The sequence below is a fragment of the Marmota monax genome, unplaced genomic scaffold (genome assembly GCF_021218885.2).
Source record: "Marmota monax isolate L192 unplaced genomic scaffold, Marmota_monax_Labrador192_F-V1.1 WCK01_AAM20220418_F8-fsc00090, whole genome shotgun sequence".
NCBI lineage: Eukaryota > Metazoa > Chordata > Mammalia > Rodentia > Sciuridae > Marmota > Marmota monax.
In genome coordinates, this window is record NW_026695219.1 from 1,195,314 (window position 1) to 1,223,309 (window position 27,996).

At 37.2% G+C, this 27,996-nt stretch overlaps 1 protein-coding gene across 3 annotated transcripts; it reads right to left on the reverse strand.

Annotated features, from left to right (window-relative positions):
* Positions 1-11: 11 nt before the first annotated feature.
* On the reverse strand, positions 12-27,995 carry LOC124085020 (protein MCM10 homolog). 3 transcript variants are annotated; one of them, XM_046432503.2, is made up of 20 exons: positions 27,952-27,969; positions 26,114-26,192; positions 22,192-22,530; positions 21,487-21,591; positions 21,210-21,347; positions 19,316-19,502; positions 17,948-18,113; positions 15,682-15,849; positions 13,966-14,082; positions 12,933-13,132; positions 11,469-11,569; positions 10,581-10,691; positions 10,383-10,500; positions 7,366-7,594; positions 6,006-6,150; positions 5,075-5,193; positions 3,215-3,328; positions 2,523-2,668; positions 1,045-1,087; positions 12-559 (listed from the first exon to the last, which is right to left on the reverse strand). In XM_046432503.2, the coding sequence occupies exons 2-20, from the start codon at positions 26,118-26,120 to the stop codon at positions 476-478; spliced, it is 2,637 nt and encodes an 878-aa protein (XP_046288459.1). In that variant the 5' UTR covers positions 26,121-26,192; positions 27,952-27,969; the 3' UTR covers positions 12-475. The 3 variants fall into 3 exon arrangements, 2 of the variants coding, with proteins under 2 accessions (XP_046288459.1, XP_058431187.1); XM_058575204.1 differs by lacking the exon at positions 21,210-21,347; XR_009225715.1 differs by lacking the exon at positions 12-559 and having other exon boundaries at positions 1,044-1,087; positions 3,223-3,328; positions 27,952-27,995.
* Between the last annotated feature and the right edge of the window lies 1 nt (position 27,996).

Consider the following 27,996-nt stretch of genomic DNA (forward strand, 5'->3'; position numbering starts at 1 on the left):
TTAAACACCTGTTCGATTTGTATGAAAGCATTTAATACATGTTGATAAACAGGATTAAAAGACTGATCTCATTAGGAATGTTTTCAAGGCCTACAAGTAAGTTCCCCCACCTGTGCTGCACCCCTCACCCCACCCACTCATTGCTCAATGTTCTAAAACACCTCAAAGGAAAGCCCTGTAAGATTTAGTGTAACTAAGGAGTAACTCTAAAAATTTATGTGAATGCAGTAATGCAGTCATCTAAAGTGAGAATAGGAAAGACCAGGATATCTTGATTTTCCATTTGTAAGTCAGTTATATTTGGTGTAAAATTAATTCAACAGAAGAAAGTATTTAAGAAAAGTGGACCGGCCTATTAACAAGTTTTTGTTTCTAATGGTGTCAATCAGAAACATGGGTAATGCAGAGCCAGTCCCTTGCTTTTCCAGAACCACAAGAAGCAAGACAGGTTGTGAAAAAATGTCTGAAGTTAGGGTCATTTAAAGCTATTCAGAAATTTAGCATGTTCTTCTCCTCTTGGCAATAGGGTTTCTCCTCCAATCTTTGGACCAGTCTTTTCCTAGAAAAATGAGAGTACTTAATAAGAACTGGTTTAACATTATTTCCCTGGGTCACTAAAATGGGTCACAAATTAACACTGAAGTGATTCCACCTCTATAGTTTGGATCTAATATGTCCCCCAAAGGCCCACATGTTCAAGGCTTGGTTCCCAGCATGGCATTACTGGAGGTGTGGAACTTTTAAACAGGTGGGGCATAACAGGAGGTCTGAGGTCATTGGGGTTGTGCCTTTGAAAGGACTGTGGAACCCAGGCCTCTTCTATTTCATTCCTAGCCATGAGGTAAATGGGCCTCCTCTGCCATGTATTCTCACTACAATGTGTGGCTTTACCACAGGCCCCAAAGCAATGGGGCCACAGCTAAAATCCAGTTTAACCATGGATTCAAATCCCTAAAACTCTGAGCTGAAATAAACCTTTCCTCTTTTTCAATTGATCAGCTCAGTGGTTTGTTAAAGTAACAAAAAGCTTATGAATACACCTACCTTTAGCATTCCATCTCGTTCCCATTTGTAGAGGCCACAATTACTGAAAGAGAAAAGATGGATTTACTCAGTGGTGGTGTATATGCCCACACACTTAAAGACAATGGGGCTCACTGTGCAATTAAGGAGAAAAAACCATAGGAAATTATCTATGTACTTTTAAGGTGGGGATGGGGTAAGAGAAAAAGAAAACAACCAGAAAAACAACAAAAACCATAAAAGTACAAAGCTGGGAGGTTAAAAAAAGAAATTCCCTAATGATTTAACTTAAAAACCAATAGTTTCAGAAGAATATATTTGCAATGATCAAAATTATATGGGACTAAGATCTTAAATACTGAAGACACATCTACAAATCTACAAATAAGAAGAAAAAGAAGCTCCAGTAGGATAATAAGAGATAGTAACAAAAAATACAAAAAAGAAAAGCATATGAACTGATATTAAAAATATCAATAACCAAATACATAAAATTTAAACAAACTATCAGAATGCCACTTTGTACTCTGGCAAAAATGTTGTTGAAGATGGGGATATGGAGGCCCCTGTGTAAGCCTGATGGAGGGAAGACTGGCCTAGTCACTCTGGAGAGCGACCTAATACTATCTGGTCAGTTCTAATCCTGGGTACATGCCAAAACATCTCCTATACCAGACCCTATGAGGACCTAAGGGGTGAGTAAGGGGTATGGAAATCCATGGTTGAATGAGCAGTATTATCAATTGATGGAATACACTAGAGCAAACAGAGAGCAAACAGAGGTATCCTAAAAACACTGAGTGAAAAGAGACATTAAGATGAGACATTTAATATAGTGCCATTTCTGCAAAATAAAAGTGCATAAAAACAAAAAATATTTTACAAAAAAACAAAAGCATAATATTAATCATGTGAGAATGGTTGATTATGATGTTAAGAGATGGGAAGAGGGGGTGAGGAAGGGGATAAAAAGAACAAATAAATGAGGAAGATGGTGAGTGGACCAGAGATGGAGGAGGAAGGATTCCTCAGCCTCCCCAAGAGGATGACATCACAGTATGCCTTTGTATCTGAGCCCGCCCACAAGTATACACAAAAACAAATAAAAGAACATTAAAACATGTATACTTTCTCATATGTTAAGGAGATTTTAAGTGAAGAAAAGATTCTTGGAATGGAGAGAGAAAAACAGTTCTCTATCTTAGTCCCTAATAAGTACATATATTCATTCACCAGCCCAACTTACACATATTTCATTTATTCCATGAACATTTTTGAGAACTCTATGGGCCAGACACCACATTAAGAGTTGGGGATATAGCAGTAAAAAGGAAATGTCCCTGCCCCCCAGGGATTCCAACTGTCAACTATAGTCTTGGGGATATCCAGAAGCTCTAAGAAGACATGGAATACTGGTCCTATCACATAGCATCACATAGTAACACCAAAAGACTTAAGGAGCCCTGCATGCGACAGAAAACCCCAAGCAAAGCTCATACCTGCAGTGCTTCTTTGGGAGCCTGTCAAGGGAGATGCTTCTGTTTCCACAGGGACACTTGAAAAACCTCTTGACACCATCATGCCAGTGGTAGTCATGTTGCTCGCTGACACAGGTCTCCAAAGGTTTGAAGTGGGTGTAGGCACACTGCACAAACCAACAGACCACATGTCCATGAAGAGCTTTTAAGGAGAGACTGGGTAACCACCGTCTGGTCCAAGTACACAGTGTCATCCCCTTACTGCCTAGGTCAATGCTGGGGATGTTACCACCTTATCTTCTAGCTCTGTGGATCAAGTGATTTCTTGACTCTCCCTCATACTGATTACTATTTTTTTCTAATATCTACCTGAACTTCTAGCCAGGCATGAAGTATCCAATAACTTCTGTGACATTAGAACAACACTGAGGGCCAAAGGAGCACAGTGTTGTAAATTTCTCAACAGCTTAGGATGGTCTGTCTTAGACTCCTCCTTATAGGCTACTGATGATAGATAATGAGGCTTGGGACTTATTTAGAAAGGCTGATCGGTAGCTTTTTCACTTTCTCCTACAAGATCTATGAAAAATATATAAGCTTGTTATCACTCCAATTTTACAAGCAACAAAACCAAAACATAATTCATCTTTAGTTTTGATCCCTGAAAGGAGAGAAGAGAAGAAATGGTAGAAAGTTGAAATGGGTACACTCACTGTCTTACACGTCACTACTCGACACTTCACTTCTCTGATGCTTCTCATCTTTTCTTCCATTTGTTCTTTTTTTATCAGTGGCTCGAAATAGCATTCCTGGAGCTCAGCCTCCAACTGAATGACAAAACAGCCAGGAGTATTTGCACAAATTCCAACATATGCTCAGGCAGTTGGATAATAACAATAATCAGTTGGGATAATAATCAAAATAGAACTGAAGAGACAGGCTAAATGTTAGAGAACCCTACGTAGTACCTCAAGAATTTCAAACCAAAGATGAAGGTAAGTAGAAATGAGCTCTTAAAATATGTATCAGGGAGAACCAAAACCATGAAAATATTTGGTGATTTATAAAACACCAAATACAAATAAAAACAGCTAACATATTAACACTGTCATTAGGTCCAGTGTGCACCAGCAGACAGTTATTTCTACTGTTCTAATACAGACTCTATAGGGGGGAACATGCTCGAGAGATCTCCAGTGATGACAGCCCCATTTACTAGGCACTGGTCCCAGGTTGAGCACTTGGCAGAACTTCCTGGGTGCTGAGAACAAGAGAAAGGATGAGGGGAGGGAGGTGTTTTCTATAGAATGTGGACACAGCTTGAATTGGCACAGCTGCACAAGGCAAAAGAATTCAGTGTCTGAGGACCCATGAGGAAGGAGCTCATCTCTACGGCCTTTAGGAGTCGGCTCTGACATTTCAATTGCCTGAGTTTTAAGTCCAGTGGAAAGATGGTTTATAACCGTCTTGTTACTTGTTAATCAAGAGTGAAGATCATCAGGCATATCAGCACTAAGTGGAAACAACAGTAGCCCCAGAGACATTTTGAGAATGTGTGGTGCTTTTTTGTTATCGTCATGATTGCTATCTCCACCATTGGCAGAGAAAAGGGATGCTATGCTGTCTGCAATGCACAGAACAGTCCCCTACAAAACAAAGGATTGTTCCTTATCCTATTTGGCTTCTGTGTATTTATGGGACATCCATGTGCATGAGAAACCTAATTATAGGTTTTACATATAAATCTGTTTTATATATAACCCTAAGTTATTTGTGCATGGTTTTAACATAAATTGAATATTCCAAGAGCACAACTAGGTAACTTCTGTGTACACTGAGGGTTTTCCAGGATAATTCACTGTTTAAAACAAAGATTATTTAAAAAAAAAAAAAAAATAGGCCCATGGTACTTAACAAGAAAACACAGCTACTACGTGAGTTCTCATTTCCAGCTGTGTCATGTACATTTATAGATTCAAGCCTCTAACTACTTCATTATTTCTCTTAGGGTAAGCTATGCCCAAGCACTTCTAATAAAAAATGTTATTTTCCTCTTTTTAAAAATTTTTATATTAGTTAGGATACCATGCTAATATCTTTGAAATTTTAAGTATAGGTAATACATATCATTCATGAATTTTATTTTATGATAAAGAGCAATAAAAAAGTACTTCTGATTAAAACGGTCTTTGGGAGTAATGAGGTTAACTATTGATGCAGAGCATTTGAAATGTCAACATTAAAATATTTGAATGGAAATAATACCTTTCCATATTGCAAGGCAGAAAATATTAAGCAGTATGGGGCCATTTATACGTAATCTCATTGTCATAACTACATGGAAACAATTTTATATACTGAAGTCTGTTTAAATAATAAACAAATTACTATTCTTCAGTATAAGGACAAGAGCAAAGCTAAAATTATTTGAAAATATTCCTGCCTTTCAAAACAAACCCAAACAAACTGCCCTAGTTACTTCTTGACATATGTATAAGAAAGTTCTTTGTTCTACAACAAAGCACCTCAGGTTTGAAGGACATTGACATTGCTCTGATTTTTGGGGTTCTTACCTCTTTCTGGATGCCTGTGTGCTTTGATTTTGCTTTTAGAATTTTCTGGAATTCCTCAGATTCCAGGTAAGAGAGCTGCTCTCTCCTTTTTTTCTTTGCAGGCTCCAATTCATCCTCAGCTAGAGCAGAAAGAAAAAATGTTAAATATAACAGAGAAATCTGAGACAGCATAGATCCCTGTTCTCTGCCAATGGTGCCTCAGATGTTTAGCTTCCTCCGACTGTCTATTGGGTCTTTCAACCTTGAGACCACAAAGAAAGCTTAGGGAGTAACCCAAGCGGTAGAACCTAGAATACAGGGGTGACCTGATCGCTGGATTAGAATATCTCTTTCACTTTAACATAAGGAGCTGATTATGATAACAGATAACAAGAAAAATCCTATTTATAAACCAATTAAAAAATGGCAACACCAACCACAGAGTTTTAAAAATGAACCACAATTTAAAACAAAGGAATTCTATTTATTTCAAAGTAAATCTTCATGCTAATGCATTCTGCAAAGATTCAATGAGGAACCTTTTTCCTGATGGTTCAAATTGTGTATTAATTTCATTCCAATTTAATGTGGTTATAAAAACACAATCAGTTTCAATCTTAAATCTTATGTGGGGGAAAAGCAAGTGAAAAAATGACTTGGGCTGGGCATAGTGGTGCATGCCTATAATCCCAGTTGCTCAGAAGGCCAAGGTAGGAAGATCACAAGTTCAAGTCATCTCGAAATATAAAGGGTTGGGGACATAGCTCAGTAATAGAGCGCTTGCCTAGCATGTGTGAGTCCGTGGGGTCGATTCCCAACACCACCAAAAAAAAAAAAAAAAAAAAAAAAAAAAAAAAACTTATCATCAGAGCACTGGTTATGGTTTAGAAGTTAGAGCATTTCCCTAATAAATGCTCTCTTTCTCCCATTGCTAACTTTAAAATGGTAGTACCTTGAGGAGAAAATGTATTGTTCTTTTCTACACGATTCTTCACTTCCAGGACATTCTGGGAGTCCTTTTGTTTCTTTGTAATGTTGTTTGGATCAGTTTTTGTAAGAATCTGGCCTTTTGCCCTTAATTTGGAGATAGCAGCCAACTAGAAAAAGAGAAGAAGCTAAGAATCTAAAGATGAAATAGGTACCCAAAGCATCTTCCCCTTTCCAGCTATTAACCAGTAGAGTCTGGCTATTTTCTGATGGAAATTGACAAAGTATTTCTTCATCTTACCTAGAATTAGTAACAATTATTAGAATCTAATAACAGAGAGACAGGTCTATAAACTGATGAATGAAATTTCAGTTTACTTAAATGAAACAAATAGTTTAATATCATAGACTACAGGCCTCTAGATCTATAAAGGGGATCACATGATCATTTTGGAAGTTTTAGAATCAGAATTCAGGTAGAATTCCAGCTCATGCCCTGAGTAGCATGTAATATTACTTTATTTCTCAGTCTCAGTTTCTACATTGATAAAAGGGGATGATGATAGCATTGACCTGTCTTATTATAAGGTTCTAGTTGTCTGGATTCAATGAGACAAGGCGCATACCTGAACATAGGACAGGCATGGCACGCGCAGAGTAATATTACTCAATATGTGCAACTGCTGTTATTATTGATGTTACTGTTATCATTATTATAGGTAAGGGGCTTGGGCTTAGAGTGAGCTTTCGCCCTTAATTGGGTTATTCCTGGTGATTAGAGAAAAGCAGAAAGAAGTTCAATCAAGGGACTAGGGCAGTTGACAGATGGTATTCTGGATACCCCCCACCCCTACTTCAGCCAAAGCATTTTAGCTTTCATCTATTGACAGACTGGACTTCTGTATAAGGTTCTTTTTAAAGAAGAATTCTTTTTTATTTTTTTTGGTTGCTGGGATCCAACCCAGGGCCTTGTGTGAGCTAAATACACACTGTAGCACTGAACTACACCCTCACCCTAAAGAAGGAGTCTTTAAACCACTAGTTTTTAGTCTTGCCTCAAAAATTCCAATTTTTTCCTTAACAGCAATGTCTCTAGCTGCAAAGCAATATTTTCCTGGAGGCTATCTCCTTTAGCCTGATTCAGAACAGTTGAGACAGGGCTCAGTTTTCTTAGATTAAATGAATGGTATCAGACAGGGCTCAATTTTCTTAGATTAAATGAATGGTATGTGGATACCATTATCATTTAAAGTTCCTTTTACTCTACATAACATGATTGGTAAATAACCACTAGGCATCTAGTGAACATGAGTTCATAGTTTGACACCCAAGCTGTGTCTTACGGAATGCAAAATCAAGCACTAAAGAAAATAGAAGACAGTTACCTTTTTAGCTTCTGCAACTGCACTCAGTTTTGGTCTTGATGGTGGTGACTCATCAAAAAAGAGAACATCTTCCCCTTCTGAGATGCCTCGGCCAAGCTTAGGCACCTGTGTGGCCACTGTGCCTTCCAGCCCTGGGAACTCAGCCACTGTTCTCAAAGACTGAAAAGTGGGAAGCTGAGATGAGCATGGAACAGCTGGGCTCTGGACTTTGCTGGAGCTTTGAAGAAATCTTTAAAGAAACATGCAGAAATAAAACACAGGGTTTTACACAGATGGAAACTCCAGAACTCAAAGTGGACTGAGAGACTCTAGAAGGCCACCAGCTGATAACTAGTTGTTAGTAAAATAATTTCTTCCTAGGTTAATCATTCAAGTTACACACAAAAGAACAACTCTAACACTTAGATTAAATGACTTTTCATTGAATAAGTTCTGACTGTTGTATACTTTAGTACTGATGAACTCTTTCACCACCAACTGTCTTTCCAATGGGTATCTTCTGCAGGGCACAGTCCTGAAGCTAAGGTGTGGACAGAAACCCAGCCTATGATTAGCTCTAGGACCTGCAGGACCTTACTGAATCCCTCTGCATTTTAGTTTACTCAACTGGGAAGACAAAAAACATAGGATACATTTGGAAGTCCTTAATAGAGAGGCATTGTAACCTTCATGGTGATTATACATGGTTTTAAGAGTTATTTAAAATGAGTGAATCTCCAAACTAAAAAGCTTCTTCTCAGCAAAGGTAACAATAACATGAAGAGAGAGCCTACAGAATGGGATAAAATCTTTACCATACACACCTCAGACAGAACACTAATCTCCAGGATATATAAATAACTCAAAAAACTTAACATCAAAAAAACAAATAATCCAGTCAATAAATGGGCTAAGGAAGTGAATAGATACTTCACAGAAGAAATAGAATTTACCAACAAACATATGAAAAAATGTTCATCATCTTTAGCAATTAGAGAAATGCAAATCAAAACTACTCTATGATTTCATCTCACTCCAGTCAAAACAACGATTATCAAGAATACAAGTAATAATAAGCGTTGGTGAGGTTATGGGGAAAAAGGCACACTCACACATTGCTGGGGGAACTGCAAATGGTACAACTACTATGGAAAGCAGCATGGAGATTCCTCAGAAAACTGGGAATGCAACCACCATGTGACCCAGCTATCCCACTCCTCGGTTTATACCCAGAGGACTTAACATCAGCATACTACAGTAACACAGCCACATCAATGTTTTATAGCACCTCAACTCAGAATAGCAAAAGTATGGAACCAACCTAGATGCCCTTCAACAGATGAATGGATAAAGAAAATGTGGTACATATACACAATGGAATATTACTCAGGTTTAAGAAGAATGAAATTATGACATGTGCAGGTAAATGAGAAAATCATGCTAAGTGAAATAAGCCAAACCCCAAAAAACCAAAGACGGAATATTTTCTCTGATAAGCAGATGCTAATCCAAGTGTGTATACATGGGCAGGAGGGAATGACGGGGGAAGGGAGTTTGGGAACAATGAAGGAACTTCGGCTTGTGCAGAGGGGAGTGAGGGGAAGGGAGGGAGTATAGGGATGGGAACGACAGTAGAATGAAACAGACATCATTGCCCTATATACATGTATGATTACACTACTGGTGTGACTTTGCACCATGTACAGCCAGAGGAATGAAAAGTTATGCTCCATTTGTGTACAATGTGTCAAAATGCATTCTACTGTCATGTATAACCAATTAGAACAAATAAAAAAATTAAAACAAAAACCCTTTGGTAGTCTTCAAATTCTTTTTGGAAAATGCCCTTATATTTAAAAAAAAACAAACCCACAATTTAAGAAATACAACAACAAAATAGTGAACCTCAAAAATCATTTCGTTCAAACCCTTCATTTTTAGATGAAGAAACTGAGGCCCAAGGTCACATTGCTTACAAATGACAGACTCACAACTGGTAGCAGGTAATCTCAGGCCAGTATTCCTTTCTCTATCATTGAGCACTCCTGTGAGCTCTAGGCTAGTTTGCAAACTGCCTATCAAATCCTGCCTGAAGGTATGTTTTGTATTGCCAGCAAAATCCTGAAAAATGTCATACTATAATGCCTTCTAGCTGACAGGTAATATTTATTTCCCAATAGGCTCACAACCCACTATATTTTAATGTGCATATACATATTTATGTCACCTGGAGGCACATGATAAATACCTCTGTAGATATCCTATCAGAATCTCAAACTAAGCTGCCTGAGATCAAACCCTTCTCTTATTTTTCCAAAGAATTTCCCCTTGACTTTTAATTGAGTTTCCATGTAACCATTCACCTTTTTAGCAGCCCAGACTTGGGACAGCAGATTGGTTAAAACAGTGTAGTAGAATGGGTGGAGGCTGAAACTCAGCTATTACCTTCAGTTACATTATTAGTAAAACCAGGACCATAAAACATTGTCAGGTTGAGGACTGAATGAAATCTGTATTCAGGGAGTGACTGCTTGGTGCACGTAAGCACCTATAAACAGTGGCTGTTATCACTATCCAGACAACCTGAGTTCAGGAATCTCTGATTTGTCCACCCTCCCTATTTCCACTTGATTTTACTTCAAAAATGACTCCTTATTTTTAGTGCCTCATTTTTCTTATTTATCTGAATAACTAAGTATAACAATTTACTCATTGGCTCTGCCTGTATTTAAAAACCTAATTGTAACAAAATAAAAAAAACGAGAGCCAAACAAGTGAACATATCTTCCCTTTCTATAAAAATCCTCTTCATGCTTTACTTTCTCTTTTTCCACAGTGGTACTAACTAATCTACATCTGGTCTCAGGAGTCACTAGCTTAAGTTAGAAATGTAGAGCCTTCAGTGCTCTTCAGGTGATGACAAAAAGGTATCCAACCAAAATGTGAAGTCACATTTTGAAATTGAAATTGATTAAGAAATTCAAAGGATTCCCAAGATAAGTTACCGAAACAGTGAATGTTAAATCTGCTCCTCTTACCGTTTCTGAATTTCTTCTGATTTCCTCTTCCTCATCTCCAACATTTTCTGCTTCTGCTGCTTCAGGAGGGCCGATGCTGAGATAGACTGGATGGCAGGTTTTGAGTTTCCCATGATCCCTGAAACACAAGCCCATCTTAGGGATTTCCCTGAGAGCCAAGAACTAGGGCCCACACTGCCGCCTGTGAGCTGACTGTACCTGAAGCCTTGGCTTTTGCTAAGTGTTCTTTTAAGTTTCTGGCTCCAAATGTTGGCAGGTCCATCAGTTCCCTGAACTCCTCAGAGCAAGATAAGGCCTTCTGGGAAATTCCTGGGATGTGCAAACATTGGCTTTAGAAAGGATCTAAAATTCAGATGGTTTGATGTCATAGGATGTGTCATTTTTTTTTAAAATATATTTTTTAGTTATCCATGGAAACAATATATTTTGTTTATTTATTTTTATGTGGTGCTGAGGATCAAACCCAGTGCCTCACATGTGAGAGGCAAGTGCTCTGCCACTGAGCCACAACCCCAGCCCTAGGATGTGTCATTTTAAAAACCCTGTACTCATCACAATTTCATCATTTAAAATAAAGCAATGGAATGTCAAGAGAAAATACAGAGCCCTTGACCCCTAACATCTGTCTAGGACTGCAAGGGTATTGTAAGTATGTTATTTTTAGTAATGACTAGAACACTAGGCACTAATATCTGTGGGGTTGTTTCAGACACTATTTCTATGCTAGGCCTCGGCCATGTTAAGACCTAAAGTACACAATAGGCTGGCATTCTCTGATTTAGAATTATTTTAACAAAAGATAACTGATAGGACTGACCAGGAATTTAAAACCACTGATTCTAATGCTGGATATTAAGAGTCTGACCCAGATACACTAGGAAATCTTAAAGCACACAAAGCCAAGGCACAGCTAAGATCAACATGTACGTTTCCTTTATGTCCCACTACTGGGCTTCATGCCTTTAGCTTAGGCCATATTACGCATTAAGTGCAAGTGATGGCTGGATATTCAGCACCTAAGAGTATAAGCCACATAAAACATATTTCAACTGGAGAAAGAAATTTATGATGAAGAAACTAAGTTACCGAGTTTTTGCTGAGTTTCCTGAATGATCAAGTTTGTGCCCTTCACAACCAGATTACTTAGAGTAGTTTGAACCTTCTTCTTAGGAGCAACAGCCGCAGCACTGAAATGACAAGACCCACACCATGAAAGAAAAAGCACCAACTCCAATGCTCTGACGAGTAAAGGTCACAGAAATAAATATTCAATGTATTTACTACCAACTGTTGAAGTCTCTCAAAGCACCATGTAAGTAGGCTTTACTAATGCCATGACCTGGCAGTGTAACTGGTTTATGTGGAGAATAAGAGGCAACCTACAAATTTGCCTGAGGCCATTTTGGAAGGGCAAAAGAAATACAAAATATGTCAATATTCTAGAAGTCCAGGAATTTGTCTTAAGATGATTAAGCTTTGTGTAGAAATTGAGGATAGTAACTAAAAATTGAGGATAGCTTAGTTTATGATGTTATAAATTAGAATCACCATTAATGTTCCTCTAAGTGTTTAAAAGAGCCAAGAATAAGAATAGCAGGTAACCACTAAAAATAATGACATTAAATATTTGACTAGGAAAACATTATTTTGTGAGGAAAAAAAGGGGTCACAAAGAAATGTATAATATGGCTCACTTAATATTACCAAAAATTCAAACTTAAAACAAAAAAAACCCAAACACCTGGGTGCATAAATACCAAACAGCTAATCATTTTCTAGGTGGTAGGATTATAGGTGACTTTTACTTTCTTCTTTTGGTTGAATTGTATATTCTTATTTAAAAATAATGAACAGATATTTCTTTTTAGCAATGTGGAAAAAATACTGAAATTATTTTAAATCATAAAAATGTGTTTGATATTATCAAATAAACAGGAAGTGTGAATCCTCTTGCTTAATTCCTGTTGTATTGGGAACAAAATGTGTTTAATGATAAACCAACTAAAGCTCCTTTGTGCCAAGTCCCACCTGTCATATCTTCAGATGTGCTCCTTACAATATAGTGACAGGGCCATCGATCATCTACTTCAGGAACTCTATAGAGTTCTACAGTCTGAGTGTCTGCCCTGCAGCATCCCACCCTTATGTGAGACTTCATAGGGTGTGTTCACTAAATTAAATTGGGTTCTAAGAGGTCTGCAACCTTGATCAAATAGTCACAACAAAATTGACTCAAGGGCTATTAAGACTATGATGAGCTTACTCTCAATGGTATGCCGACAGCCCCCACAAAATTACACCATTTGTGTTAGAAGCTAAAAAAAAAAGTACGGGCTCTGATTAAAGATCATGACTGCCTAATCACTCCCTTCTGTATGCTTTTCTCTCTAAGAATAGAAGTCCTTGTCTACCACATTGCAGGCAGGAAACTATGAAAGATAAAACCTGGACAAGTATCCTAGGTCAGTTACAGAAAAGTCCAACCAGTGGGTTTACTCTTAGGAAACAAACAAAACTCTTGCCCCAAAAGAAGTCCTGAGAATGTCTTACATGGAAGCTGCATATGATGCAGAAGACACTCCTCCATAGTAAAAACCATCTTGACACAGGCGCTCTTTTAGACTGGCACCTTTGCGTGCAAATTTCTTTGGAATACGTCCTCCGGAGAAGGTGGATTGCAAATCAGCTCGCTTTGCACTGAGTTTCTTGTACTGAGCCTGGATGTGATACTGACAGTACTCACAGTCATTCTGCAAAGAAGAGCAGTTGATGAGGAATAGGATTGAAGCCCTGGGAGCTGCAGGCAGAAAGAGCCTCTTTTCAGCCTCACAACACTGTCTACATGCAGAGTCCCCTAAATGTTTAGAGCAGCATTATTCATATCTGCCAAATGTAACTCAAATGTCAAGCAACTGAAGAATGGATAAACAAAATGCAGTCTGTTCATGCAAGGGAATATTATTTAACCATAAAAAGAAATGAAAGAATATTACAATATGGGTGAAACTTAAAAGATGTGGTAGGCAAAAGAAATCAGTCAAAAAGGTCACATTCTGTGATCACATTCTATGAAATATTTAGAATAGGCAAATGAGGACCCAGAAAGTAGACTAGTGCTAACCAGAGGCTGGAAGAAGAGGGACTGGGGAATGACTGCTAATGGGTATGGGTTTTTTTTTTGAGGTAATGAAAGTATTCTGAATTACATGGTTGCACAATTCTGAATACACTAAAAAACTACTGATTATATATTTAAAAGGGTGAGTTGTATGGTGTATGATTTACATATCAATGAAGCTATTTTTTGTTTTTTTTTTTTAAAAGAGTCATAAGGAAGTTATATTAGAATATAGACTAAAATAAGCTTCCTGGTGTGTTTCATCATTGTTGGCAGTGAAAAACCTCCCTACCCTTAGCTTTTTAAACTGGCAATTATTAACCACACATTTCACTTTCTCATTTTGAGTATTCCTGTTAAGTAGGAAACTCAGTTCCAATTTAATCATTTCAGCTAAAATAACTAAACTCTAATCCTAATTACTTTTCTTTAGCAGAAGCCATCTTAAACAAGTTTGAAACCAACCAAATTAACAGTCTGTGTACAAGGCTCTCCATTTTTCTTCTTGGCTTTACATGTTCCCAAGTCAAGAGCTTCACCCATAATTAAAACCTTCTGAGGATGATCAATAGACAAGCACACCTAAAGAAAAAAAAGCAGGGTAAGAGTTAAAAGCAGACAAAAGCAGGGTCTCTTAGTAGCAAGAATGGATAAAAGAATGGTTGGTACTGATTTAAGACTTATTGGTCCAAAGGAATTTAAAACTGGGGCTCTATAAAAGAGATTTAGAAGTGAGAAAACATTCAGCTTTCTTCTCAGTAATGATCTCTTCCTTTCTCTTGGCTATTAGAATTGGTTTTTTTTGTTTGGACTTGCAAAAGCTCAGCCTCAGAAAAGGGATCCCATTTTGCTTTCCCAGCAATGGTCTAGCTATAAGTCTCAAGACTTAGCCAATGAGACTTCAGCAGAAATTGGTAGGAAAGCCCTTGCTTTCCTAGTAGGAGATAGTGGCTGGCTCATCCTTCCTCTTCATTTGCTGCCTTGAATGGTGATATGATTACAGGAGGACAACCAGTTCTCCCCCTTCTTGCTTGCAATTCTCAGGCAGAATGTATTATGAAAACAGGTTCTAATATAAGGAGGAACTGTCCTGAAGAGCCTAGATTTTTATCCTCAACCCTCTTAAAACAGGATGTCCTATAATACTTGAGGTTGGTGTGTTATACAGTCTAGAGTAGAGTACTTTTGGAAACTGGCTAGTTTTCCTAAGTCTTAGGGGGATCAGTTAACTATGGATCATGGGCTTCTATGGATTATTAGAACCTATCTATAAGTAATAAAGTTACTTTGCCTGGCTTGTGAGAGCATTCAGCATCAATGGACTCAAACTCTGGCAGTCGGGTTTGTGCATAAGCCTCTTGCCTGATCTAAAATTCTAGCAGAAATTGGCAAGGTGTTTCGAGTCCTTTACTGGGAGTGGTATCTGATACAGTAATTCTGCTCCACAGTGATGACTGGAACTTCAGTCATCTTGTAAGTAAGGGGGAAAGTCAGAGACTCACAGAGTCATTGCCATGACATTACTATACTGCCCATGTTTAGATTTTTATCATGTAAGAAAAACAAACCTCACCATTTATTTTTTAAAAAACAAACTATAATGAAATTTTCCTATTACCTGTAGACAAACACATTCCCAACAAACAGATGAAGATCTGATGAAAACAAGGAGTGAAATAACATTTTTTTTTCCTTTCCTTACTTTTGAATTTAATCTGACAAAAAGGCAAAGCTTGCTGGATGAGGGTAAAGAAATTACTTGGTGCTAATTCATACTGGGTCTAGATTTGTAATTTATTAGAGAAGCAGTGGATGGCTTGAGAAGAGGCTTTGATTCTAAACTACAGTTATAACTGTAATAATTAATGGAGCAAAATTCCTTGAGGCTACCATGAAAATTTATGTAAGGGATCTAAGGAAACCTGAGCATAAGAGTTCAAAAAACTCTAGGAACCTTGGAACTAATTTGAAAAGATAGAGTGAAGGTAGTTGTTACAAAATACTTTGGAGTAGGTAGAAATTCAGAACACTGTGGATGATTAACAAACACCAGATTAATGGAGACAATAATATAAAAGCATGACTCATTTTTGGGGGGTAGACCAATACTAACATTTTTTTATAAAACTCAGCTAATTTTGTAAAAACAATCAATCAATATAATCATAGACACATTCTTACCTCCTCTGAACCATCCTTGGGCTTCATGGGATTAGCATTTAGCAATCCTATGACAGTACCTTGCTCCGTTTTCCAGAGTCCTTTATGAACTTCCCCAAACAAGAATAATGACACATATCGTGTCAGGTCACGAAGATCATTTAGTCGCCAAATGCTAAATGTTTTCCCCTGAAAAGAATTTTTATTCTATTTTTAATTTGAATTTTTGAATTGTTGATTACCCTGTCTCTATTTATGGTTCAGGTGCTAAAGTACTGTTTTTGATACTAGGGATTGAACCCAGGGGTGCTCAACCACTGAGCCAGTTCCTCAGCCCTTTTATATATTTTATTTAGAGACAGGGTCTCACTAAGTTGCTTAGGGCCTTGCTAAATTACTGAGGTTGGCTTTGAACTCACAATCCTCCTGCCTCAGCCTCCAAAGCTGCTGGAGTTACAGGTGTGTGCCACCATGCCCAGCAGTTCAAGTTTTTCATTGTAGGAAAATACAAAAATATAATGAATCCCAAAAATACAATCATCAAATGTCTGCTAATCCCATGCAGTGGGCCAGCACCGCCTTTTTAACCGCCGCCCCTGGCACACACCATTAAGAGGACAAGAAGCTACAGTGTTACCATTTAATAACTTACTGACATAAACTTATACATGTAAACAACTTCGTATCTATCAGTTATCACTGATTAATTTATTATGCGCATTTTCCCGTTTATGAAATACCTAGAAAACCTAAATTGAAATGATGGTGAAATGTGATGATCATTACTATCCAAAGTACATGTATGAAGATATGAATTGATGTGAATATACTATGAATATAACCAGAGATATAAAAAAATTGTGCTCTATATATGTAATAAGAATTCTAATGCATTCTGCTGTTATACATAAATTTTAAAAACTTACATAAAAAAAAAGAAAACCTAAATTGAGCAACATATATACCACTTATGGTAACTTTGACATAAATATTTGTTTTTGGAGATCCATTCTTTTGAGAAAAGAAGGTGAATGATTAGCAATAGTATCCATTAATATTATTGACATAATTAACATTATTAATGATAATAAGTTATATAATAAGCTCTAGATTATGATTTCCAACCTATTTTAATGCCTCTGTGTCAATTTCATTGAGATATTCAAGAATTCAAAACCTGGGACTTAACTGGTTAAAGAAAATTGGCTGAGCTTTAAAATTTCAGAAGTATTATTAAATATTTAGAGAAAACAACTCAAAATGTGAATCACTTATAACATGAATAACCTCCAAAGACACATTTTAAAAAACAGAACTGTTTGAATAACACTGAAACAAACTATTTCAACAGGGGTGTCCTAGGACAGGTCTAATTAGTGAGTTAGTGCCCGTACTATAAAGCATTATAATTATTCTTCCATGGGTTCATGCAATGTCTTTCTTGGAAGAACTGAGATAAACTTTCACATCTACTGTTTCAATGTCATCATAGCCAGTGTGAAACAATTAAGAACTTAATTAAATGAAAACCATATTTGTTCACATTTATCCCAATAGTAATAGGGCTCAATCTTGGTGTCAGATCTTATAAACAATCCATGGTTGGAAAAATCTAAATTGGAAAATAATAACAGATTGAGCATGATTAAGCACACTATTTTAAAGCTGGAATGGATTTTCAATATAACCAAAGCCAGGCTTCATTTTGTGGATAAGAAATGGAAGTCTTTCAAGAAAGATTAAGAGTCAACCTGAGGACCTACCACTATTTTAAGGGAGAACGAAGCTTAGAACTCAGGTTTTTTTCCCTTGCTAGGTCACAGAGTTTTTCCTCACACTATGCCTCAGTCAACTGCAATTTTGAAACTTGGGAGATCTTTTGGGAGAGCCACCAACTTAAAGATACCATATTGTGTTGCCATAGGCCAGAGATTTCAGCACTTTTGTGATTGATACTTTGCATTTACAGAGATCTCCAAAGGATCTGTGAATTCAGCCTCTCTGATTACTTGCCCTTTTCTCCTCCACAGGAAGGATTACAGTGTCACATGGATGTCCACATGTATAAAATACTATGAGAATGATTTGAACAATGAAAAGCCCAAGATACCTATATAACTAGCTTTTTAAAAGATAGGGCATTCTTTACATATTCCCCTTTGTACCAACACAAGGATAGTGAACTAGATTTTTCAAAGTGAAATACACTGACAAGTAAAAAATTAAGGATGTAAGTTCCATTATCAGTTTTCAATGAAGCAGCTCAGAAATCAATAGCATGGCTCACATTGTTAGTACTCTGTGGAGTGACTTTCTTCACTATAACCCCAAATGTCACCCAGTCCATTTCTTCCAGTTTCTCACTTGCCATCTTTTCCTTTATCTGAGACAGTCTGATTAATTTTCGGCCAGTCATTTTCTTGTTCATTTCTGTGGAGGATACTCTAGGTCGCCTAAGTTAAGAAACCAGCAATAAACAGAATATAATTCTAAAAAGAGACATCTGGCATCTTAAGCAGGTGATAAGAGGAGGTGTTACAGGCACGCACCTCTACAGTTTCTCAAGGGATTAAGTTATATAATATAAACAATACACACATTTTTACAGCAGATAAATAAAAATCAGATAATTTTTAAAGTGAGGTTTGCCTTTCCACAAATACAGATCTGGGATTTACACAGAATAGAAAAAAAAAAAAAAAATCACAAATCCTTTAAGTGCTAATAAGTTATAACATGTTATAACATTCTTTTTAAAAATTTTTATAAAACTGAATTGATATTTAAAGCTCATCAGTTCTTCAAGAATTTTACAGGTTCTACTATTTCCAACCAGACTTTTTAAAAAACAAATACTCTCACAACAATAAAGGCTTTTGAATTTAGCTTTGATGAATACATTCTCTTTTTTTTTGGTATTGAGGATTAAACCCAGGGGTGCTTAACCACTGAACCACATCCAAGCCTTATTTTTTTAATATTTTATTTAGAGACAGGGTCTTGCTAAGTTGCTTAAGGTCTTGCAAAGTTGATGAGGTGGGCTTTGAATTCTTATTTCCTCCTGTCTCAGCCTCCCAAGTACTTGGGATTATCAGCATGGATCACATGCTCAGCTTGATGAATATATTCTTATTCCTAATCATTTGTCAAAATCTGGTGAATTTTCAAATTGTTCTTCTATAATAGAATATGAAGATCTATTCTGCCCATACTATATATTCATAAAAAACTCTACTATCCTCATTCACCTATATGTATTTAAAAAATTCTATATCCACTAGTACCACAAAAATAAAAAGTAGACTAAATTATACCTAAATAAAGATGAAAAAAACCCTTAAAACAGTGACTATCCCTGTTTCCACCTCAGTTTCTAATTAAATATACTATATTTCCATTTTCTTCTTAACAGATATTCTTTATTCATCATGAAAACAAGAATAAGTCTTCCTTAAACATTTTATATGCAACTGTCCTGAGTTAAACCCAGTGCTACTGCTGGTCTTATTGCCAAGTTTTGTACAGTTCAAGAGTTGTTGGTATTCTGTCAATCTGCTGCACCAACATGCTACTTCTAGAAGTTTCTGTCTACTGGGTAGAAGAGCCACCTAGTGGTGCAAATGAGGGAAATAAGAGGATTGTTACACATACTGACCTGAGTCGCAGGCCAGAGAAGGCTTCCACAGAGACCTGCTGAGCTGGTAGTGCCCCAGAATTCCCTGGTGTCCCCAAGCTCTGTTCTCTAGTTATCCCACTGGGTTTGTTCCCAGGAACAGTTTGGAGTGGTTGGGAGGGTGCACTTGTCATCTTTGAAAATGAGCTCTTGGCCTCTAGAAAGTTACCTTAAAAATTCAGTGAAAAGAAAGCCATGATGGATGAATGCAAAATTTGTTTTTACAGTTTCTTTTTTAATCAACTAATGCAAAACAAACAAAATGAAGACAGAACAAAATGAAGCCCACAAGACCATTTCTAACCTACCCTCAAAATCTCTGCAAAACAGCCCAACACAATATGATGATAGCCACCAGTTACAGGTAGCCACTGATTACTTAAAATGTGACTGGTGCTTCTAAGGAAATAAGTTTCTAATTTAAATAGATACATGTGGCTAGTGGTTACTGTATTAGAATGTGCAGTTCTAAAATACCTATATTCTATGTAATGATACTTATTGAATGTTTACCATATACAAGATTTCAGTAGATTCCATTCAGAAGTGAAAGCCTTCCTTTAGGAATAAATAATTAGAAGAGATCTATGCACAGATCAAATTCTAACTTGGGCATATCTAAAGTTAATTTCCCTTTTGACTTTCCATTCCATTTGTAAGACAGGGGAGAAAAAGGGGTAGCAGGGTATTCTGATTATTATTTGCATTAAATATCCCTGATGTGGTTACTTTTTCATTTTGGAGGTGTTTGTAATGCTCCCAAAGATCAGAAAGCTTGAGTATTTTCCATAATAAAATTTCCCTTGTTATATAAGATTATGTCAAAGGGACTTTGGATCATTGCTCCCAAGCTAGGAGTCGTGACAACTCTAGAATTTTAGAATTAGAAACCATGTCCATGTCCTGCCTCCTCAAAACAAATCTTTGAAAACTGCCTAATGAAACATGCTAGTAATGCCAAAGGTCTCAAGAGAATGGACAATTTTCATGAGTGAATAAACTGAATATAGAACTTGCTATCAAATTAATATGACCACGCCAAGACTGCAACTATTCTCCATTACCACATCATAGGTCAAAGCTATTCAAAAGGGCTTTTTTGAACAAACATGACCAATAAATACTGCTTCATTTAGGCTTCTTTATCTCCAGACCATTTTGTCTCAAGTTTTTTTGAAGAATAATCACTTTGGACAAACTGAAGCAATAAACCAAGACCAATATAGGGTCTATAAATTCTTTTCATTGTGTGTGTGTGTGTGTGTGTGTATTTGCTTACCATTCTATACTCCTGGCAAAGAAGTTTTTTTTTTTTTTTTTTAGTTCAATGAACATTTGTTTTATTTATACGTGGTTCTGAGGATCGAACCCAGTGCCTCACGCATGCTAGGCAAGTTCTCTACCACTAAGCCAAAACCCCATTCCCTCAAAGAATGAACATTGCTTAATACAACCCAGTTTCAAATAAAGTTTTACCATTTTAAGGGCATATGTGCCTTACTCTCCCAAGCCCGAAGATTAAATTTCCATATTCCCAGCATGAGAACTTCATCCACATGTTATACTTCAGTCCAAAGTACAACTTTAAGACTACATGGTTAAAATAATTCAACCTATTAACTATTCAGTAAGCATTTACTGCATACCTAAGGGTTTTCTAAGTACTTTGAGATGTACAGGAAAGGCACAAAATATATCATATGGTTTCCATTCCCAAGAAACTTATTTTTCTCAGTGGGGACATAAGACAGACCAAAAGACTATAGATAGACACACACACACACACACACACACACACACACACACACGACAATGCCAAAATATATTTTAAACAGAGCGAGAGCAGTGGCAACCAGTGAGGCCTTGAGTATCACACCTGTAGAAGTCTTTGGTTTCCGAGCTACTCGCTTTGTTCTTGGTAGGGCAGGGACATCAAGCTCTGCAGAAAAGCATGTTGATTCCTGAATTCTCTGAACTTTCTTCTCCTTAAGAAGGGGCCGTGGAGACTTACTTTCTTGATTAAAAATAAATTAGAAAAACCAATTTAGGAAGGGGTTCAAAGGCTATTTTGCTAGGAGTTGAATTCAAAGGATAATGTTACAATTTCTAAAAGACACGAATGTATACTATTATCAGAATTACAGTCTTATTACCAAGGGATTTATGTGGAAGGGCTGGACTTGCAGGCTGTTTAAGTGATGCTGCTTTTAGCTGTTCCTGTAAGGATTTCATTCGCTCTTGCAACTTCCTTAATTCATCTAGGAAAGAAAAACAGATTTAAGAACAAGGAAGGAAAAAAATGGATACATGAGAAAAATGCTGGCAATATTTTGCCTGTCCCCCACCTCAAAACCTTAAGACTCTCAATATAACCACATACTTAAAGCTCATGCTTAATTTTTACTCCAAAGAGGTCCCTCAGAGAAATAAACTTTTCATTTCTAAGCAATTACGACTCTCATATCTAAGCCAGTTAAGAATCTGTACCACAGATATTATTGATGCATATGTATAGTTAATTTTTAGGAGCAAAGAAATAATTATACAGAGCTGGGGTTGTGGCTCAGTGGTAGAGTGCTTGCCTAGCATGCGTGAGGCACTGGGTTTGATCCCCGGCACCACATGAAAAGAGCCATTCTGTGGAGGATCAATTATGGCTGGCTGACAATGATCCAAGGAAGCCTATGGATGCTGAAACATAGATTTGAGTATCTACTGTCTTAACTACCTACTGAAAAAATTTTTATTTTTACAAAGTCATTTATCTCTACCCTTGAATCAGCAAGTATTTTGATGAAAACTATCAGTTTTCTTGGATAGTTGTGGTCTTGGAGTCTGTTGGCAAATGGTTAGAGCACCTTGTAACTCCTGATTGGTTTTCTCTTGACTAGGTGCAGGAGCCAGGAGGACCTTGTTTTCAGTTGACTGCAATGTAGGAACTTCTTCCTCATCTGTTAAGTCCCCCATGTCCCCAAAGAGAGTGGCCAAATTTTCTTTCTGGTCTTCCATCTTTCCTATTTCGTCAACAGCCTCTTCAGTATACGATTCACCATCACCATCGGCATCAAAGAGTTCATCAAACGTGTCAGGTTTACCATCTTCCTGGGGCAAGGAGTTACTTTCTTCTGAATTACAAGCCAAGGCTGACTCATTTTCCTCTAGCAGAGCTGTTAGCAAAGACAAATCATCTTCCTCCACTGGAAGAAATAAAGGTGGGAAATTAAGCCTACCTGAGAAATTGCTCATGACAAGCATAGTTAAACATTCAACATAACAAAACTATTAAAATCAATTTACAGATTCACCATTTTGCCTGATACCTTGTTGTTCTCCTTGTACCTACATTTCCTGGCCTCAGATACTTCTTAGAGGGCATAAGGCTAAGAAAGAAAGGACTAGGATCTGCTTAGTGACTACAGCGGCCCAGGCCCTGGGCTACATCTTTTTTACCTGTGCTACTTTAATTGATGAGACAACTTTCTGCATGACAACTTCCATGAGGTTCAGCCAACAAAAGAATAATTAAAAAACAGTAAACATAGATTCAGGCCTTAGCTGTGTTTGCTTCCTCACTTTTTAACTATTTTTGGGTTTTGTTTTTTTTCTTAATACAGAAAAGTATACTAAAAGTATTCATGTCCCATCATCCAGAATTAGCCATCACTAACATTTTTTTTTTGGCCTTTTAAGTAACACTTAGCAGGGATCTATCATGCCAGATCTTATCCCAACTTCTTACCACTCTCTATAGCAATCACTTTCATAATTTGGGGGTATCATTCTGGCCCATTTCCATACTTTTACATAAATATATAGGTAGTAAGAATCAATGTATGATATTGTTGTCTTAAAAAGTCACATAAATATTTCACACTGTATTTATTACTCGGTATTCATTGGTCATTCTATATTGCTTGTAAAATTAGACCAAATCAAAATAGTTCTAGTTTATTTCTTTTATTTTTTGTATCATATTCTATAGTAAGGCTGAATCAATAATCCATTTGGTAATAAATAACATTAGGTTATTCCCAATTCTAAATATGCTGCAACCATTCATATATATATATATATATATATATATATATATATATATATATATTTATCTTTTTGCACATGTGTGTTTCTTGGAAGTGAATTGCTGGTTTGTTGGGAATGTACACTTCCTATTTTACTAGATACTGCTAAACTGTTCTCCAAGTGCAAGGACACCAGTATCTTGAAATTTTTTTGCCAAAGATGACTTAAAAATTATCTCACTCTTTTGATTGGCATTTCCTGGATTACTGGTGAGGTTAAGAATCTTTTATGATTACTGACAAGTTGTATTTCTTCTTTCTTAATTAGCTTATTTTCTTTGCTCATTCCCTCTTCCCCACATTTGGGCACTATTCCTTTATAAAATCAGAGGTATTTAGAGCAAAATGTCAAGGATATCTGACCGATTGCCCTCATTTGAAAGATTAAGGGCTGGAATGAGTAGGAACTTGTTCAGATTCACAGGAGACAGTGGCAGCCTGGATTAGTAAGGAGTTCTCTAGATCAACAAACCAACCCCTTCTACCACTCTATACTCTCATAGCAGATGGAAAGAGCAAAGGGCTAGACTTATATTCTAGAATGTTCTGACAAGCCTAATGGTTAAGAGTCAGATGTCATATAAAAATTGGTTTCAATTGTTTGGTCAACAAAGACTTCAAGACTGCAGCATGGAGCATGAGAAGAGAGGTGATCCTAGCTCCCTGTGCTTCAGAGAAATTGCAACATCTCTAAATCAAAGCAGAGAGGCCTCTACTACCTCTCATTTCTAGCTGCCAAAGATAGTACATCATAGGAAGAGGGCTTGACTCTTTTTCTTTTCATTTCTTTTTTCATAGTACTGGAGAATGAACCCAGGTGCATGCTAGGCAAATGCTCCCAGGGGGCTCCATCATTAGCCCCCAAAGACTCTTAATTCCCATGCTTCTCTCACATGTTCTCAAGTTCCCTGACAAAATCTTAACCATGAATAAGTCCAACCAACTACCACCTCTATGCCAGCACACTACCTGGTCAATATTACTGGGAAAAGACATGTTATCATGCTAATTGGCCTACTTTTAAATTTATGCCAGCAATATCAAACAGGCATTCAACAATGCTCAAAAAATGCTTCCCTAATACATTTCCTTTCCCTTTCCCTACTTCACACAGCCTTTCCTCAAACCACCTATACCCCCACCCCTCTTTACTCTTGGCTGATGACCTTGATTTATATTTTGCAGAATAAATAGAAGTAACTAGCTTCCTCATTTTTCACTACCAAATCTGAACTATGTTCTCTGCTTACCTCCTGACAATGGATAGTGTGCAGTCCTATTTATAGCAAATTCTCCTGTTTATATACTAGTTCCCTTTCCTTCAGCTTCAAGAATGTCACTCTACAATTACCAACTCTGTCTCCTGCATCAACAATTTTTCTTTTTCTTCTGAGCATTTTTATCAGCAGACAAAGTCATTCTCGAGACTCGTGGTAAGATAGTTTGTTGTTGTTGTTTTTAACTTTTAATTTGTTATTATCTTACTCCCTTGATGAAAATGTAAGCAGGAACAATGTTCAACAGTGTATCCCCAGTACCAGTAAACTTTTTATTCTCTTTACTTTGGCCAAATTGTGAAGCCATGCCAACCAAATTAGTTTTTCCTATTGGATACTATGATTTCTTAGCACATATCCAAGCACCTCTTATTTTCATGACCACCTCATAGAAAAAGTTATGGTTTGTGTTACATAAACTATTCTACAGGAATTGCAATGAGTTTCATATATATCACAGGGTAATGAATTTCTACATTCAGTTTTATAATCTTTTTTCCTTTAAAAAGTATAATAATCTTGAATTTTTTAAAAAATCTAGTTTCAAACAATGACCTCAAATATGCAACCAGAAAAATAATGCATTTTATTTGTCAAGATCCCTTTACAATCAACACAGTCATTTTTATGCTGCTTCAGGCTAAGCTTTGCAAATAAGAGAAATATCTCTTTACTGACTAGTATTGTGTACACATCTATGAAAAAATGAAAGTTAGAAAGGACTGTTAACAGTTGGGGATGTAGCTCAGTGGGACAGTGCTTGCCTAGCATATACAAGGACCTGGGTTCAATCCCCAACATTGAAACAACAACAGAAAAGACTGTTAAGAAGTTTTAACTTTGAGAGATGCTGTCCTTGGGGGTGGGAGGTACCCTGGGGATGTGGCTCAGTGGTTAAGCAACTCTGGGTTCAATCCCCCACTATCATCACCCTCAAAAGAAGAAAGGACAGTCAGAATTTTAAGTCAGATCTAGACTAAGACTAAAACGATTTCAACATATTTCCACATCAAATGGAAGCTCCTGAGGTCTGACTTCCTGGTTCAAATCCCTGATCTGACAGTTTGACCTGTGATAAGTTACTAAACATCCCTGACTTCTTGTCTATAAAATACAGTGGCTGTGAAAATTAAGTAAATTAATATATGTAAGGATCTTAGCAAATGCTTGCCACATTTTAAGAACCTCAGCAAGCAGTATTATGAAAGACAATTACAGTTGCCAGAGGGAAAAGAAAAATCTCACCTGGTGAAAACATATAACATTCAGAGACTAAAATGAGATCTCTTTTGAACCACTGAAATAATATTATGCTCAGAGTAGGAAAGCATTTTCACTATTTTGTAAATAGAATAACAAGTCCATGCAGGAAAGGGTGGTTTTCCATGAAACAAAGAGAAATTAAGAAAATAACCAGGTCTTACCATCCATGCTGTCAAAAGTTGTGACCAGGAACTGAAGGAGGATTAGATGGCCAAGAGGATGAGTACTGTAGAATCTTGGCTGTGTGAAATCAACACAAGAAGTCACCTTTGATTCTTTTTGGTCTAACAGTGCATATCCAACAAATCCCATGGGCTATAACCTTAGAATTCGTCTAGAATCTGACAATTTCTCATCTTTTCTCTGCCCACAGCCAACACGATCTCCTCTTTACACGTAAACAATATTCTTTTACTTGTCTTCACACTATGATTACAGAAATCATTCATTGGTGAAATGTAGAGTAGTTTGTATAATACAAGGTGGTAGAAATGAGACAGACTATGAATAAGAATTATTGAGGCTGGTCTAAATACTAGGGCTGGTATCCCATATTATTATAACGCAAACGATGTTGACTTTATTCATAGTGGCTTAGTGTGTAACTACTTAGTTCCAGCCTTTGTCAGAATTTTAATTCAATACTAGTTAGCAAAGCACAGAGGAGCTTTTGAAGATAAAAATATATCATTCTGTGTGCTCTCCAGTTTTTCATTTAAAGTGACTTATTAAATTGCAAGGCTATTTAGACTTAACTTACATATATGTCACTTTCACAAGTGCAATGTCAAGATATTGATTATGGTGCTTTCTTTTTATTTATTGAACAAACATTTCCATGGACCCCATCGTGTGTAATGTAGGATATTATTCACCAGGGAATCCAGTGGAGAGTTAGGAGCAAACTTGGTTCACTGCTATAACCAGTCCCCACCTTCTCTCAGAATATACTCATTCACCCTCATATCCAGGGCCATTCAACAAGTATTATGGGTTTTATTGCCAAACTATAGCTCAAATCTTTCAGTTCTCTCCAACCTCACTGACAAAACCCTAATATGAGCCACCATTAATCTTTTATCTGGACTATTATGTTAGCTTCCTATATTGGTTTCTTTGCTTCCTACAATCTATTTTTCATACAACAGTCACTGTAATCTTTCCCTAGTAAACTTTTAGGAACACATACAAGATCATAGTATTTCCTTAACTGAAATTCTTTAATGGTTTTTCATTGCACTTAAAAACTAAATTTACAAAGCCTGCGAGGCAATGGATACTGTCTCACCTTGTATTTCTACTGCCTCATCTTTTCTGTATATACCCCATCCAACTCTACCCACCTCCCAAACTATGCTCCAGCCAGACTGGCCTACTTTCAGGCCTCAGGCACTTTTGTTTGGAAAGCTCCACCAGAGCTTCTCATCCTCACTTAACTCTCCATTTTTCTAAGTCTTTCCAGAGCAGCCTATCTGCTAAGCTTCCTTCTGTATTCTTCTCATCATAGAGGAAAGGAAGATATCCTTTCGACTATCTCATGGCACATCATCCATCACCGTGAACTTGTTTGTTATTTATTTTCCTCCTTAGACCGCAAGCCTCCTCCTAAGGGTAGACATCCTGTGTCCGGAGGCCGGCAAATGCACGCTTTCAATACTGGTTAGGAAATTAAATTACTGATTAGACAAACAAAGAAACGAATCAATAATGAACAAAAGGCATTCATTTGACAAGTATTTTTAAAGATTACTCTTTAAAAAACAAAACAAAACTGATTTCTTAAGTAGGAGACCCGGAGCCCAGGCGCCTTCCCCGCCGTGCCGCACCCTTAGTGCACCCGCTCCAAGCCGGTGCTCAGCAGCTCGCCCCCGCTGCAGCCCGATCCCGGACCTCGCCCACTCGAGCGCCCACGGTTCTGCGCCTCTCATGCTCAGACTCCTCCAAATCCTCCCACAGACGCGCGAGGGCCACCCGCATGCCCAAAACCCGCGTTTCTCACCAGGCGCCGGCTAGGAGACTCAGTCTACCGCGGAACCCGCCAAAA